Here is a 17745-nt window from a genome sequence, read left to right as displayed (position 1 = left end):
AAATATGCACACAGTTCATGCTGTAGCGTGCACCCTTTTAAGAGAAGCATATTTAAGAGGCATGGTATTATATATACATGCTGAACATACAATTTGCACAATTCATCCAGCTTTGGGCGCTTCCCTAATCTATTTGCAACGTCAGTGCTGTGATTGTTGAAAGGGATACTATCAAACTGGGGAAAAGGCAACTACCAGTGAACTAAGTAGGAGAAAATAAAAGTAGATTGCATTTCTAAGTATATGTTGCCAACGTTTTGAACTCCCGTCTCTCCCAATGTCAGATGTTTAGGGTCAAAAAAGTGGTGAATGGACAAAGAGCAGGAGTATGTGGGACCTCCAGCTTTGACATTCAAACCAGAAAGCTTATCCTATGTGGCTTATTATACTGATGACTTTGTCCTACCACTTGGGAGCTGACATTAAATTAATGATGAACTGGTAAAAAGGCAATCATTTCTTTTTTCAAGAAATGAACTAGCTTTTTCACATTCTTAAATTCCCCTTCTTATAAGACCGCTCTGGGATATTTACATTATTGCTATGAGGAAAGAAGAAGTTCTTGACAGATATTTACCTTTCCAGTGAAGATAAAGGAGATGCATCATATTGTTTCTGAAAGAGGCTGTTAAGGTTTTTGACAGGAAAAATAGCAGCTCCAATAGAAAGTGAACATATCAACTGCAACCATTTTAATAGCCAACTACTTCAACTTCAATTGACTGGATACTGTGGCAATCATAAGTGGACATTAAGATGTTGGAAACAATGTGCTATGTGCATGGTCTGGTGATTTTGGATATGTAGATGTGTCCTGTGTTCCCAGTCTGTGAATTACAAATACACCAGACTCAATGGATGACAGTGTGTCTGATACATGATTGGTGAACATTACCTTTTTCAAACAGATGAACAATTTGCACTGATATTCTAAGAGTGATACAGGATTATTTTCCCACTTATATAAAGCAAGCTCTCGAATCCCTTAAAATAGGCCAGGGTTTCTCAACTTTGGCACTGCTGACATTTTGAGCCAAAAAATTCTTAGTTGTGGGGTCTATCCTGTGCATTGTAAGCTGTTTAGCAGCATCCCTGGCCCCTATTCACTAGATGCCAATAGCCCCCTCTCAAGTTGTGACAACCAACAATGTCTCCACACATTGTTAAATGTCCCCTGGGAGGAAAAATGGTCCCTAGTTGGGAGCCACTGAAATAGACAAATCCACCAATAGTTAATGCAAGCTTTTGGATGCAGTCTCCATATCTTTCTAATCATCTACTATTTTCAGTATTCTTTCCATTTTTCTGATTCCGGTTTACAAAGCTTCCATGATGTGTCAGTCTATATTCAATTCCTTTCTTTAATTTTTGATTGTTTCTCTTTCAGTAAGGTTGTGGTAGATACGGTGAAGATCAAGAATAGAAGGAAGAAAGGAAAGGATGTAATGGCAATGGAGATTAAGAGGCAGTTTGATTCACGATGAGTTGGATTGCTAGAGAAGGCAAAAAAGGACCCAAATCCTGAATCCTCAATCCTTGAATCCAAAGAGTTCATCCCAACTAAAGTGATACGCTGACTTGAAGAAACAAAATAAAAATAAATATGGATTTTAAATATAAAACTTTACATTAAGGTAGAATAAAGATATCTGTATGAACTGATGCTGTATGTTTATAAATAGAAGATTTAGTTGGGGAGGAATGACTGAAGTTGTTGAAACAAGAAGTTATTTTTATAAAGGATAAGTTATATACAAAAATTATTGGCAATTTGCTTCTTACTAATTGTTCTTTTTTGTTGTTATTTGCCTTGTGCTTTTTTTTCAGCTCTCAAATTTTTTGAGATGCCATCAGTGAGGCAAGTCACACAAAATAACTCTAATTGAAGTGCTAAAGTCTAATACTGACAAATTAATCATGCAACTCACATGGATATTACTGGTTAAAAGTTATCATAAAGCCCATAAATCTAAAATGCAAAATGTGAAATTTGAAAAGGGTTTTATAAATGTGATTTCTATTGATTGGGCCATCTTTAGAAAATCTGATTGGAAGACTATAGCAAATATAGTAAGAAAAAAAAGTTGAGGGGTAAAAATAACTAAGTGTGGGTCAATATAATTGTATATTTATTTGGGGTACCAATAAAAAGTCTTACATAGACAAGATTTATATAAAGCCGCCATTGGGCAATCGTTTCTGATATGACTTTTCTATGGTCTAGAATTTAAAAAAATGGTGAGAAGTGGCACAAGTGCAGCCACTTACATTCTTTCAGATTTTTCTGAGCTCACTTGGCCTGTTTAGGTATCCATAACGTTTCTGCCATAAAGATTACTACTTCTATTGACAGAATTTTGAAGTTAAAAAATTTTAGGGAGAACTGACGATTTGAGGGGAAAAAAAGGTGGTTTCAGTATATGTTTTTAAATTACTCTATTTTTTTTTCCCTCCATAGGTCATAGGATGGTTATAACCTCACTTATCTGTAAGTTGAATATCATCCTTTAGCAAGCATTGAAGAGAAGGTCTTATTCTCTTGGGACTGACCCAAAAGTCATTGGTGCCACATGAATAAGTTAATCCTGTTTTAGATTCCAGATGAATAAAGCAGCATCTTCCTGCTGACAAAGGCCAGGAGTTCATGTTTACAAGTTAGCATGTCATACATAGGTTAGGCAGATCAGGTTGAAACAGGACGCCCTTTCAACCTTCTCTTTTCTTATCTCAACATTCACCTGCCCTCAGTAAACTTTCTCCAACAAGAATGACCATTGTTCAATTTGATGAAACCTCAATTTAAAAAATGACTTTGGTTTCTCAAGCATGTTTATATATTAAGTAGGCCATTCTATTAAAATAAGAGGTTAGTTTAGTAGAAAACCAGATTGGTGAAAATATTTCACATGAAGAATCATAAGTGAACTAAATCCTCATAGGGTTTTATACCCCCAAAGAATGCAAAAGACACAGTGGGCAGGGGTGAAATACCCTTTTTCATGGCTGTCTCTGTATTTAGTGAAAGTCCTGCAGATTTTGCCCTTACACAATGTAAAACAGGGAAGTATAAAAACCAATGCCATATGAGAAAAATAATGATGTAATCTAATTAAGTTTTTTGTTTGTTTTTGTTTGTTTGCTCTCTTCTGATGGTGGGAAAGGGAAAGGTAAAAAAAGATAAGCATTTATTATGTTGCAATTCTCCACATAAAACCATAACAAGAGAATAATATATGTTAAACACTCCGGAGGCCATTTCTACATCCTTTTTTGATCTTCTTTGTTCACTTCGCCATTGTATAATGGCTTTCTTTATGTTTAACTCTCCAGGTTAGTTTGTAACTGTGGCATTTCATCCTCATATGGACACTTGGGAACAAAAAAATGAAAAAAAGGAGTGAGGTTATTATTCTTTTTGTGCAGAGATAAAATTATAGATTCAGAAGCCCTTCTTCAAGAGAGTATGAGAAAGCATAGATCATTTCTTAAATCCACAGTTCCAACATGTCTCCTTAATGGTCTCCTTGCTCCTAAACTGACAGGGTTTACAAGGTGCAAGTTTCAAACTGGAGCATAGGCACCATAAGAGTGTCACTGCTGGGCTCCTTAATTGCACGTTCCATGATAAGACTATAAAGTGCAATGGCAGAGATTTGAAAACTAGGAGCTCTTTTATTCTGTTTCTTCTCGCCAAGCTCCCCTTGACTACCTTCTTTCTTTACAAAGATGTTTTACCTTGTGGCGCCTATGTTCTTATAATGACACATGAGAAGGTGTTTAAAGGTCTTCTTGAAGGTGGCATTACAAAGTGCATAGCAGGCAGGGTTGATAGTGCTGTTGATGTAACAGAGCCAATAACCAATTGTCCACACTGTGTTGGGGATGCAGGGTGCACAGAAGGTGTTAATGAGCACCATGACATTGTATGGGGCCCAAGTGATGATGAAAGCCAACAGAATGGCCAAGATCGTCCTGGTCACTTTCTTTTCCCGGGAAGGAGGAGGCTTCTTTTTTGCGGGCTGCTTGGTCATCTTTACAATCCTGCGAGCAACAATGTTCTGTTTTTCATTTCCATTCTGACCTGAAGAACCAACTAGCTCCACGGTGGTATTAGTTGGGGTATATGAGTCACCTTTTTGGGTCTTGGTGACAATTTTTATGCATGTTTGCTTTGAGTTCTCATCTTTGGAATGGCCCAGGGAAGTGGAAACTGTGTTTTCATCCTGGGTTATTTCATCATCTCTCATATTAGAGGCGACAGCACTGACAGAGGTGGAATCATTGGAGCTCTCCTTTTCCTCCCCCTGGACACAGTTTTCAGTCACAGCATCTCTGGGAGCTTTGCCGTTCTGGATTTTGTTGTGCTCCAGGCCATCATCATTGCCAGGCATGTTGTTGTTGTTTGGCTTCACTATCCTTCCTTGTACCAGACTTGGAGAAACTGGATCTTGGTTGGCCACAGGCTCCTTTTTGTCCTTCTTTATCCTGCTCTTACTGGCTCGGGATATGTGCCAGTATAACACAGTCATGATGATCACAGGCAAATAGAAAGCTGCAATGGCAGTGCCAAAGGTGACAGCAGCATTGGAAAAAAACTGAATGTAGCATTCCCCATCCTCCACAGTTCTCACCCCTACAATGAACTGCCAGAAGAGAATGGCCGGAGCCCAGAGGATAAAGGAGAGGACCCAGGCAGCTGCAATCATCATACCTGCCATTTTTGTGGTCCGCTTGACGGGATAGGTGAGCGGTTTTGTGACACAGAAGTATCTGTCAAAGCTGATGATGAGCAGATTCATTACTGAGGCATTGCTGACCACGTAGTCCAGGGCTAGCCAAAGGTCACACACCACAGGACCCAAAGGCCAGTAGCCAATCACAGTGTAAAGGGTGTACAAGTTCATGGAGAAAACACCAATGATGAGGTCAGCACAGGCCAAGCTGAACAAAAAGTAATTGTTGACGGTCTGGAGGTGGCGGTTGACTTTAATGGAGACCATGACCAGGATGTTCCCAATAATGGTCACCAAACTGAGGGACCCAGCCACAAGGACAATAAAAACCACTTCAAATGTCTTATAAGGACTGGTCAGAGCCAGGCCATTGTTAGAGGAGTTTGTTGAGTTATTCATTTTGTGTTCTCTAATCAGTAGCCAAGTAGCCAAATACACATTTAAACCTGCAGGGAAATAGAATAAAATTAACAAATACATAATATAAACATTGCTTTAAAATATATCAGATTTCTCTCTTTTGAACTACATTTTTTACTCCAAAATCTTCCTTCTTTCTCCTACAAGTTTATTGTGACTACCTGCCTCAATTACCCCCATAAAAAGCAAAGACTTTAAATGAAGGATTCAAAAGATCCTTTCAGGCTGGCAATGTATTTGAAGTCTGATGACATTTTGAATATGTTCATATCTAGAACTGAATATCTGTCTATCTATCGATCTACCTATCTGTCATCAGTCAATTTAACTGAGCATAATATTGATGAATTGAACTAAATGAGCCAAAATTATACAAAAAACTTTCCAAAGCATCAAGAGGTTTCTGGTATAGACATAAAAATTAATAAACCAATAGGAGGACAAGATTATGGGGGAAGCATAAAACATATAATATTGTGTGTGACTTTTTCCACCAGGTTTCTCTAAGTGTTTTTCATAATAATAATAATGATAATAATAAAGATAATAATGATACTCCTTTTAGCCAATACATTCCCTGCAGTGAGTATTATTTTTTTCTGATCTCCATTTTACACTTGTAGTTAGTGTCACACAGCATATTCTATGTAGTTAGCAATATTCCATATCCTGCAAAAGAAATTATTTATCAAATGTATATCGATATGATTATATGAATTTTCTGATTTTTTTTTTTCAAATCACTACCAAGTCTATTATCTTATTGTTCTTCCAGACAAATCTTTGGTACAGTCGGGCTAGAAATTATATTTGTTCAGCAGAACAGGAAACTGAAGCCCAGAAAGATTAACTAATTTATATAAGGTCACATATCAAGTCAATGATAGAGATAAGACTATGAACTTTAGTTTGTTCAATCATTCACTCATTCACTTTGTCCTCACATACCTATTAAGTAACTCAGGATTAAGCATTATGATATATATACTCTGGGTATTCCCTGATAATTAAGACAAGGTCCTTGCCTGCGAGAGGCATATGCTCTGGTGGCAGTGATGCGTTGGTAAAGGAGCAATTGTTAACTGGAGTGCACTTTCTGCTGCCCAACCCTGTTGTGTTTAAGTAAACACATGTTCACCATTTTCAGATAATATCATCGAAGTCTGGAGGCAATTGAGCAATCTTTCATAAGGGACGCTGGAAAGAAAGTTGAGTTTATCAAATGAGCTATGACACATTTCTGGGGACACAACCTCTGAAGGAAGTAGCCCAAGTTGACAAAATCAATGAGTTGTGTGTATCAGAAAGTAAGCATTGTTGAGAAGTTATTTGTTGGCATTTTGAAATTGAGAAATCTCTATTCATTCAGGTCCCCCTAATTACAAAGAAATACAGATGGGGCAGTGGTTTTCCCTTGTAATTCATGTAGAAAATTATTTGCTAAGCACCCTCATAGTACAAATAGCATTTAAACGAAATGGATTATTCTTCTTGGAAAGCAAGTTATCTTCAAGTATATTTTTAAAAAACAATAACTTAGGAGGAATTTGGCCTTAATAAACAAGACCCAAAACTCAGAAGCCATAAGAAAAATATATGTAAGCACTACATAATTATTTGAAAATTTTGCATAAAAAAAGTAAAAATAAAAATTGGGAAACAATATTTGTAAAAGCACATGATGCAAAGTTACCTAATGTCCTTAATATAAAAAGTTTTGAAAGGAAATAAGGAAAGATGAGAAGACTAACAATCTAAAACATTGATATACTCGCTAGATGAAAGACAAATTAAATGTTAAATTTTAATCATATGAAAAGATATTCAACCTCACAATTTAAAAATGCAAATATGTTGTCATTAGTTGGGATATAGGAGGTGGTTTAGTCATTCCATGACCTACTATCCTGACCCTAACTCATCATTCTAAGCACCCTAAAAGGCAAAGACATCCAAATCCAAGTCACCCAAAGACAACTGTAATATAGACTGAGAAAAGAAAATGCAGACACAAACAGTGGAAACCATTTCTTCATCCACAGTTGTTAAAATTATTGGACATTATTGGCTGGAGTTATTGGGGTAATTTCTTTGCAGGGAACCATATCTATATCTCTAAAAATGTAAATACATGTATAAAAATTTAACATGAAGAAACACTTGTCTCAGGAATACTACATATAGGAATTTATATTTCAGCTATAGTTAGAAAAATGTGCAAGAGGTCTACTCAAGGACGTCCATTCAGAAATATTATAGCAAAAAAAAAAAACCACCTAGAAACATTAAAACAATTCATTGACAGAGGTCTCATCATAAATTTCTTAAGGAAAACATAAGGAATTTGAATTTAATCTCTAAGCCATGGAGAAACTTTGAAGAGTTTAATTAGGAAGTAGTTTTGATGGAATGGAATTTACCATATTTTGTTCCAAAATTCTCCATATTCTGTTTTACCCATCTCTGTGAGTCCTATTACCATCAAGTTAAAATTCTTAGCCATCTCCTGGCTTCCTGCCTCTCCCACACTTCCTGCAACCATGACCTGTCAACTCTACCTTTTAAGTATCTTCTGAAGTTATACCTTGTTCCCATTTTCACTCCCATTTCCTTATGCTAGGCCCTACTTACTTGTATCATTGACATAATTAGACCCTTGATAAAATTTATAATCTTGCCCCCTTGCATCTTTCCAGAAGTATCTCAGAACTTCCCTATATATCCCACATTAAAGGCAATTACATGCAGTTATCCAAACACAACATTGTATGTTACAACTTCATGCCATTTTCCATCCTTGTCTCGTATCTTAAAAGAACCTCTCCCGCATCCCCTCATCCTTACATCCTCACATTTCTCACCTGTCTGCCTCCTATTCAGCCTTCAGGCATCATCAACTCTATGAAACCCTTTTGATAGCTTTTAGCCTAGCTGTTTTTTCCATAGCTTGCCTCATATTGTTTTATTCTGTTCTGTTGCTCTTATTCGCCTGTCTGTCTAGAGTTATTTGAATATCAAGTGGAAAGCTGAGTAAATTATACGCCTCAGACTATACCCAACATCCTCATCAGTCTCTGCATGGTCCTCTTATTTTTATTTCATCAATGTTTTCCTTCTTTTCATTGTTATTTCTCACATCCCATTACCCCTTCTCTCCTTTAGAACTTGTTCAAGTTGCTTGTACTATTTCTTTGGCTAGATATGCAACTCTGGAAAATATACATTTTTTTCCCTTATGATCTTAATCTACTAAATGATACTGTGTCCTAGATGTTGTTCTGTTTCTTTTTATTTTTCACTCCATATTATGTTTTTATATTGCTCCAGCTATTTCAAATGTATTGCTTCTATTGATAATTCCATAGTGAGTAAATCATAGCATCTTTTCTTATACATTTCTCTAGTGATGGGCATGCAGTTTGCCTCAAACTGCTTGAAATGGTGCTGAAATTAAAATTTTCCTATTGTATCATGGACTTGAGTTACAAATTTCCCTATCATATAATCCCAAGATAGGGACCAAGGCACTGGACGAAGGCGTGGGTATAAGCCTTCTTCTGACTACAGTCATATTATTCTCTTGGATAGCTGCAGAGGATCCTACTCTGACCAGGTAAGTCCTGTTTCTTAATAACCTTTAAACAATTGTTATTATGCAACTTCGTAATATTTGCCAATCCCAGAGAGACAACATGCAGCTTTTCGTCTTAATTTCTATTTCTCTGATTACTAGAGAGGCTGAGCACTTTGTTTCCTACAGTTAGTAGCCTTTCAGGTTTCAGTTTTTGTAGATCCCCTGTTTAGACCTTTGACCCATAGGACACTGATTGATACACTGTCTATGTATTTTTCTTCGTCACTAACAAAACTGTGAATTTTGACTTCTGAGTCTTTGTAGCTCTACCATCCAGCTCACTGCCTCGAATATAACTGGTGCTCAAAAATGTTTGTTGAATCAATACAGGATCAACAATTAATATTATTAATTCAACCCCTATTTACCTAATCAGTGGAATTGTTTCAATACCACTGCTTTTGGTCATTACTTATACAATTGTTTATTCATGTAATTTATTTGAACAAAATAATTTCACTAATCCAATCATTATTCTAATGATTCCTTATTAGCTAATATAACAGTAAGTTCAGAATTCTGACTTGCTTATAAGCTTGCTTTTGTCTATTCATTAGATAAGTTCATGGATATTTTTAGAATTGAGTTATATGTATGTTTCAAAATGTTCATTTTAATACTTTGATTGAAAAGTACCAAATATTAATTTTCCCAGTATCTTTTTTGACACTTTAATTTATTCTTCACACTCATTTTAATAAAACATAGAGCAATATTTATTTTATTTAAAAAATATTTTTGGTGACTTCCTCTAGAGAATTTAATATATATATATATAAAACATTTAAGTTAAAAAATAAACTAGCTTGATCTCTTATTTTATGGAAATAAGAAACTGTAAGAATGAGTAAGGGATTTGGTTCTTGCCATAACCTCTGCTAAAAACAATAACTATTAATATTCTAAAACTTTACAATAACATAAAGCTTCATGATTCTCATGCTTATGAGCATGCTTTACATTTTCAATTAAAAAAAATAATTGAAAGAAAAAATAATCTTAGGACTCTAAACATATGTTATCTCACTTAATATTAACAACTCTATAAAATATACAGAGCAGGTCCTATCATCCCCTTTATCTTAAGAAGTAAGCTCAGGCTATACGAAGAGATTAAGTGAATTGTCTTGGTTTCAAGGCCAGTGAGTAAATGTCTGCAACTCAAATCAATGTCTTTACCCTTCGGTTAGATACTCTCTCTGTTTCTCGCCCCACTTGAGAACTATCCTTTTTCCAACAGAGGTTGCTAGCTAAGACAGATTCCATTTCGGGGTCCTGGAATGCTTATTCAAGTAAAACATAGTAAATTTATACAGTGTTAACATACTTAGTTGCTATCGTACCCTCTAAAATTTTAGAGTTATAATATTTACTTGTTTATACTAATGCTATATGTAAAAATGGAAAACATTCACTTAGAAGCAAGCACAAGTATTTGAAGAATGGCATTCCTTTCTCCTCACGTGATACACAAGCCTACGTAAGGACTGTTCCTCTTCTATTAAAGAAAACAGCTTTCTTTCATAAAGCTCTAGGCACCTCTGCTGTTTACAGTTCTGTAAAAGTTTTTACCTCTGATGTGGCATCATAGGATTTTATTAAAGCAATAATTGTTACATCATGGATGAAATAACATAATCACAACAAAGTAAACAATGAAGATGACCTTTAAAGGACTCAATATCTTAATATGGCAAACGTATAATAATCCATTTGTTATTTTACTGTTAGTTTATGACTAAGTCCTGAAAATACTACAGAAACTTAAGAGAAAAAAAATTGTGTCCTTAGCTTCTTCACTACTTGAGTCCCTATATGTAGCAGTGAGGAATGTAGCGGTTTAATATTATCCTGGCAAAGTTGTGGGTGCTAATCTCTGCTCTTAATTATTAGCTATGTTTTTTTTTTCTCAAATAAGAATAATAGCAACCCTATTTTTCATCTAGAGTTGTGGTAAGGATCAAGTGAGATAATGTCTCTGAACCCTGATCTATAAATGTTAAGCATTAAATAAATACTATTAATATTTACTATTGTTAAATGAGTATAAATTAATCACCTTTCTTAATAGTTAACAGAAAATTGTGAGTGTGTGTGTGTGAAATAGATTAAGAGTGAGGAAATGTGGGGTGTAGTGGTACTGGTAATACTAAGTTATCATTATTAATGATATTAAGTTATTAATAATATTAAATAATCAATGATAATAATAATATTGATAATAATACAATAAATGTTGAGCATGATTACTCTTCACAGCAACTCCTGAGGTGATTATTATTATTATACACCTTTTTATAAATATTGAACTAAAGATCAAATAATTAAGAATCAAACTGAGATTCAAACCCAAATTACTTGGCTCCAGACACAGTGTTTATATTCATCGTTTGTCTGAGGAACAGTTTTGCCTAGCAGCCAGTGTGAGCCACCCAAATTTATCATAATTTATTTATGACTAATCCAAGTTCAAGTTGGGTCTTTGAATTAGACAACAGAGGATCATCATGTCCAGGCCAATATTGTGACTTTGGACAGGAGATGTTCACAATGAGACAAAGAGTTAGTAAGTGAGGTTCTGCACATGAAAATATGTGACATTTAAGATTAAAACATTTTTCTAAAAGCAATCATCGTAAAAACATATCACCAGGTAAATTGATATATAACTTCTCACAAAATTTTCACGTCAACTACACAGAAGTTCTAACATTGACAGTAACTGATCTTTTGGAACTGTTACAGAGGAAATGCTAACTTAAATGATTTTTTAAAAATTTCATGGGGGACTTTCCTGGAGGTCCAGTGGTTAAGACTTGGTACTCCCAATGCAGGTGGCACAGGTTCAATCCCTGGTAGGGGAACTAAGATCCCTCATGCCGTTCGGCGCGGCCAAAAAAAAAAAAAAAATTCTAATGTATATTTGAATACACAGCAAAAATTTGATAAAATAATTGGGGTTTTCGCCACACTCCGCCCAAGTCAGGAAAGACGCCTGATATATAATGATCACTTTCACAGGTGCATCCACAACATAATAAGCTAATAATAAATTTTTTAATACATGTGTAACCTAAATGCTAGAATTTTCTGCACATTATTTTATTTAATTCTCACAATACTCTGAAAACAATAATCATCTTTTCCAGCTTTACAGATGACTGTGATCAGAGAGCTGGCAAATACTAGGGCTATGGTCCAAATTTAGGTATCCGACTCCTATGGTCACATTCTTTCTACTATGCCATACCAGAAAACAAAAGCTGATTTATTAAAAAAGCTTTCTAGGGCTTCCCTGGTGGCACAGTGGTTAAGAATCCGCCTGCCAATGCAGGGGACACGGGTTCGAGCCCTGGTCCGGAAAGATCCCACATGCCGCGGAGCAACAAAGCCTGTGTGCTACAACTACTGAGCCTGTGCTCTAGAGCCCGCGAGCCACAACTACTGAAGCCCGCGTGCCTAGAGCCCGTGCTCCGCAACAAGAGAAGCCACCGCAACGAGAAGCCCGTGCAACGCAATGAAGAGTAGGCCCTGCTCGCCACAACTAGAGAAAGCCCGTGCACAGCAACGAAGACCCAATGCAGCCAAAAACAAACAAACAAACAAACCAACCAAAAAAAGCTTTCTAGAAGAATTTAAAAAATCAGGAAAAAGGAGCCCATGATTGACAAGTGGACTCCAGGGAAAGAAGATATGTGATTGCATAAAAAAATTTCAGAACAAGAAGTCAAGAGGAATTCACATAAACCTGAATTTATGATTGTTTATATTTAAAGTTTGTTTTAAAAATGTAATCTTTATCTATATGCTTTCTATAGATTTCTAACTTCTGCTGCTATTTAAACACATTACTAAAAATGGCAAAGTTTTCTGGGTTTTGTTTGTCCCTCTCTTTCAGACACTGGTCTCTAAGAAGCAGCCTAATCATTGAGCAAACACTAGGGACAAAATCATCAGCCTTGCCAGTGTTGCCTGAAATTCCCTCAACTGATAGAGTAATAAGGCCCATTTTAGCTTTTTAAATTGCATATATAAGGGCTAAACACCACAGTCTGTCCTGAGATAATTAAAAGTTGACTTCAACAATATTATGCTTAGATATCTAGCTTTCAGTACAAAATAACAACTATTATAAAAAACATGAAAAAATATAAGGATGATAGAATAAAATATCAGACTGTCATTAGAAACAAGAGTATACTATATACTAGGAACAAGGAGCTAGTAGATAGTCTAGGAGACTTACCCGTATCTCTTCTCTGCCTTAAGAATGAAACGGTAATTTTACACCATGTTATCATCAATTAGAAAGCAAATGAAGCTTATTTATTTTTAATTTTATAGCATATATTTCTAAATTAATATACTATATTGTATAATAATCTGATAAATTAAAATCTGTGTAATTTCCCTGACATGGAAGAGTGACCATTGAGGTGTATAGTCTATACTCTGTTTTAGATCTTCCACACATTCAATCAGTCCCACTAATTTTTAAAACCTTTGATATGGGAATTTAATAGGCTTGAGATTATTCCTACATCAATGATCAATCACTTCTGCCATCAATGGTGTTGGAGAGGAAAATAAAGAAAAGAAAAGAGATTTGGGGAGAGACTTTTTAAGGAAGTTTGGGAAGCAAAGTCCCTTTTCTCTAAAGAGAGGTTGCAATGTACAGAGTTTTGATACTGATGTAGTAGATGATATAATTTGCTTATATTGTGATGACCCTTACAAATCTTGAACGTCTTTCAATTTTACTTAAAGGAAAAGAAGAGTTCTGTCCCCGGGCCCAGGAGACAGTGTAGCTCTGATAGTTGATAATATTGACATTCCATACTCTGGTACTTTTTCAGCATCAGACAGAAATGGAGTAAATTTCCACTTTTTTTTTTTTTTCTTTAATCAGGTTTTCTTTCAAGTGACACATTAGGCGTCAATACACATATCGAGAGCTTTTTCGAGCTCCTGAAAAATGAGCTCCTGAATCTCACTACACGAGCAGCTATGCTGGGGATGGTGGCCGCAGAGAACAGTGGCAGCCCTGCTAGGAAACCAGAGCTTTCTCTGTTTCCTTCTTCATTCTAAAACAGCTTATTGAATTTCCGTTATGAACAGATCTTCATTTGCCTTCAAGGGCTGTGGAGGATCAAAGTGAAGGAGTAACGAGTGACCAAACAAAAAATAGAACACATTCTCATCCACAAAGAGTTTATAATCTAGGGGACACACAAACTGCTAATGAAATATCCAGCTACCTAAAACTACTCTGGATAAATACAATGACAAGTGCCAGAGCTAAGAAAGGCTGGTCAGATTGGGGTGAAAAAAATATAGAAGGCTTCCTGGAAACCTTTCCTATTATTTCCATCTCCCTTCTCTTTCTCTTTTTTCCTTCCCTTCACCATTTGCTTTGTGTGACGTTTTTTTTACTCTGTTCCCAAGATTGTGCATTATATATTTTTCAGGAAAGTGCAATGTACTTTGGTGGATATCCACCCCAGTGCATTGGGCCTGACCACCTGCAGGTTCAGAAACACAAAATAAAACTTAGCCGTTGACTCACCTACACTGACCTTTTAATTATATCTGAAAAGGTGTGTTGAAAGTATTCTGAAAGCAATGTGTAGAGTTTTTCTCATTTAGAAAATTGCAGCCCAGTATTGCAGACTTTACCGGGTGTGCATTACGTAAAATATTTGAAAAAAAGAAAAGCCTCACGTATAACATTGCATTTATTAAGCCTTACGTTTTTGTGCACTTCGCTGGATGTAAGTTGCACTTTCATAAAAAAGAAAAAAATTTAAAAGCAAATGGTAAATAAGCGTGCAAGTAGCTGAAACAGCAATTTGATCCGCACATTAGTATAAATACAAGAGAATTCATGAATTTTTCCAGCGTGAAAACCTTAAAGAATTTCCAAGCCCTTATTACAATGTAAACATGTTTGCAGTTTTGGATGTCTGTCAAAAATGATACTATTCTTCGTGATGCTGGGACAAACTTCCACTCCATGTTTGCCAAGCTATCTCCTGCCTTCTTCAAAACACATCCTAAACAGCACTTACTCTAGAAAAATGTCATGACTAAGAGGGAAAGAGACCTAACAATGATTTAACTAGTACCCTTGTCCTTGTCTCTACGTCTGTGGCTCCTTTTAGTTATTTTTTTAACACAACCCACCTCCTGCCAAAAGGGAAAAGTGGTCTGGACAGTTATAAACAAAGCATGATCTGGAATAAATCATTCTTTTGACTTTTTAAAATGAAATTCTATCTGAATAAGCACTGCAGCACCCTTTCTTTTCTGTACCAGGAATTTGACTGAACTCCAATATTGATAATCAACATCATCTAGTAAATGGGGCTGACAAAATAGTGCATTCTAGACCAGACAGCAGCAAGAGTGGAGAAAGCCCTCTGTCTAAAAGTTGTTATGTCCTCACAAGGAAGAGGAGTGAAAGGAAAATGGGAGCAATCCTCGAAGAGCTACTGAAAGTTGTATATGATTAGGCAGCTGTATTTGAATTGATGCCTGTGTCTTTCTCACCATCTTGAGAAGTTGGAAATTTGTATAGTCGGCTTTCTGTATTCTGTTTTGTTTTTTCCTAAAATAGGCAGGCTGCTGGTTTAATAACTCGAAATTAGTTAATTCATTGCTTGAACTAAACATGTGAATCAAATTTGCAGAGGGATTGAGGCTTGTTATGACGCTGATAGAAAATTCTAGATTGAAAGCTGTTCTAGAGAAGCTGAGGAATTCCAAACAATGCATCCCTTTACAGATTCTTTTCAATGGTGCACATGCCTTCTGTTGAAAGCTGAGACTAAGCACAAGCACAAGGCAACATGGAACTTTGGATGGTAGCTCAAGGACAGCTGTGAAGAGAGGAATGAAGATTAGTTTAGGCTCAGAGAGAAGTTTAAAAGTAAGTTAATAGTTGCCTTTGAAGAGTAGACCGGAATTTTTAAGAATAAATGGGATCAGAAGTTGTGTAAAGATTAGGAGGTACAGGAAGAAGTGAAATTTCTTCTGACCATAAAGAAAATACAAATTTAGATAAGACATTTATAACAGGTAAGTAGAGAAAAGGACACTTAGTTGTACTTAGGAAGCTAGTATTTATTTTAAGCATGTCTCTGCTTAAGGTTGCCTTGTGTATGGAAAGAAAAAAAGTTAATCAATGCATGTGTTGCTCTTTTCATAAAAATCCACACATGAAAGGTAAAGGTAGGTGGATTGTGTTTTATAGGCATAATTTTCTTGCTTATAACCTCTGAAAAAAAATGCGCCCATGTGTGTAAGCTTAACAGACATCATCATTCCTCTGGCAGTAAAGCCTAGAATAGGCAGAGTCCAAAGGAACAAAAGACTCCATAAGGTTGAATCTTGGGTCCTTTAACTCTTCAATGACAGAAATGACACAGGCTTCTTATACTTATGATTCATACCAGATTCAATGAAGCTATAAAAATAAAGTAGTAATGAAGTGTAAAGAGTAATGGGCAGCAACTATTTTTATTGTTTCCAATTGAAATACAAAATGATTGTTTCCTCAGAGTCTGATTGCAGCCTATTTCTAGAACGGAGCAAAATGACCACAGTGTTATCCCACTAAAATGTGAAAAATGAGAGCATGGAGAAGATTAAAGTCTTTACTAAATGATCTAATGGCAATCGAGATGAGGCAACATAAAAAGCTACATCAACTCAGCAAAGATTTTTGTATCCAAAGCTCTAATTTAGAGTTAAAATAAAGCAAGTTGGTCAGAGAGAATGAAGAACTTTATGTGGTAAATCAGGACAGTCAACTCTCCTACCTGCTTGAACTAAAGCCACTTTCTTGGTGATAACCACAGGCGAAATCATGACGTAATTTACGATATGTGATACATGTGTCACATAGGTCATCACATGCTGCCCCAACCCTCCCTTCCCCCAATCCCATCCCCTTTCTTCTCCCAACACCACAAGTTCAAGCCCAACTAAATATTTAAATACCTCAACTCCTCCTCACTTTCAGACTCTCCAAACACTTTGAAAAATCAGATTTCTCATTCAGACTGAGCTAGAATTATAGGCCTTAACCTTTACTTTTCCCCAGGAGGCAGGTTCCATGTTGACCAAGCCCAGTATGAGGCTATGACAAAAATGACACTTCCTTTCTCAAACTATACCATCTTGGCTAATCATTACCCCCAACACAATTTATGTGCCTTCATCCCCACCATGTCATCTAGTAAAAAAGCAGCTAAACTTTGAGCAGTCCACATTATAAAGGTATTGAAATACAATGTCTGGACCTAAATAATGCATGAGAAGGGAAGACCGTCAAATAGACTGTAAATGGATTGAGACTCATGCACATGTCTGCTAGACAGGATGCTCAGGCCGTCAAGCACAATTATACCACCAGCTAAGCAGTTTTAGTTTGTGCTATCTGCTGGGATAGGATTATATCTAGCTGGACCTCTAACAGAGCATGTTAGAAGAGGATCCTGTAAGTAATTAATCTCTGAAACAATGTAAAATGAAAGGAAATAGGAAGCTAAGAGAAGTTGCCCTGGATTCCTTCACCTAACCACTGTGTGTGCAAGTGTGAGCCAGCTGTCAGTGTGTTAGCTGAAGAAGAAGGGATTCTGCCCCCTTGAAGAAGAAAAGAAAGAAAGAATGTCTCTGCTCTTAAAATGATAGTAGTCTAAGGAAAATTTCTCATAAAGTATCACTTCCTCTTGAGGGAGAGAGCAGCAAAGACCCACCGGACCTAGATATCCTTCTAGGTGATGTGCCAGCAGAAGGGCCGGCCTCCTTGCTCCAAAACGGTGGTCTAACTTTTCTTTCTGTAGCCTTTATACACACATAAGCATAATGGGTTTATGGATGCAGGAGATAAAGCTTTGGAATTAAACCTGAGACTGAAACCGATCTCTGCTAGTTTCTAGCTGTATGGACTTATAA

At 36.2% G+C, this 17745-nt stretch overlaps 1 protein-coding gene across 1 annotated transcript in view; it reads right to left on the bottom strand.

Annotated features, from left to right (window-relative positions):
* Window positions 1-3731: 3731 nt before the first annotated feature.
* CHRM2 (cholinergic receptor muscarinic 2) overlaps window positions 3732-17745 on the bottom strand; it is a 151350-nt gene continuing 137336 nt past the window's right edge. The window contains exon 2 of the mRNA XM_061198077.1: window positions 3732-5179. Coding sequence (XP_061054060.1) covers window positions 3732-5132 — 1401 coding nt within the window. The 5' untranslated portion in view covers window positions 5133-5179. The remainder of the gene's footprint in view (window positions 5180-17745) is intronic.

This window comes from Eubalaena glacialis, chromosome 8, assembly GCF_028564815.1.
Source record: "Eubalaena glacialis isolate mEubGla1 chromosome 8, mEubGla1.1.hap2.+ XY, whole genome shotgun sequence".
Lineage (NCBI taxonomy): Eukaryota > Metazoa > Chordata > Mammalia > Artiodactyla > Balaenidae > Eubalaena > Eubalaena glacialis.
This window is presented reverse-complemented; position numbering and strand designations above follow the sequence as displayed.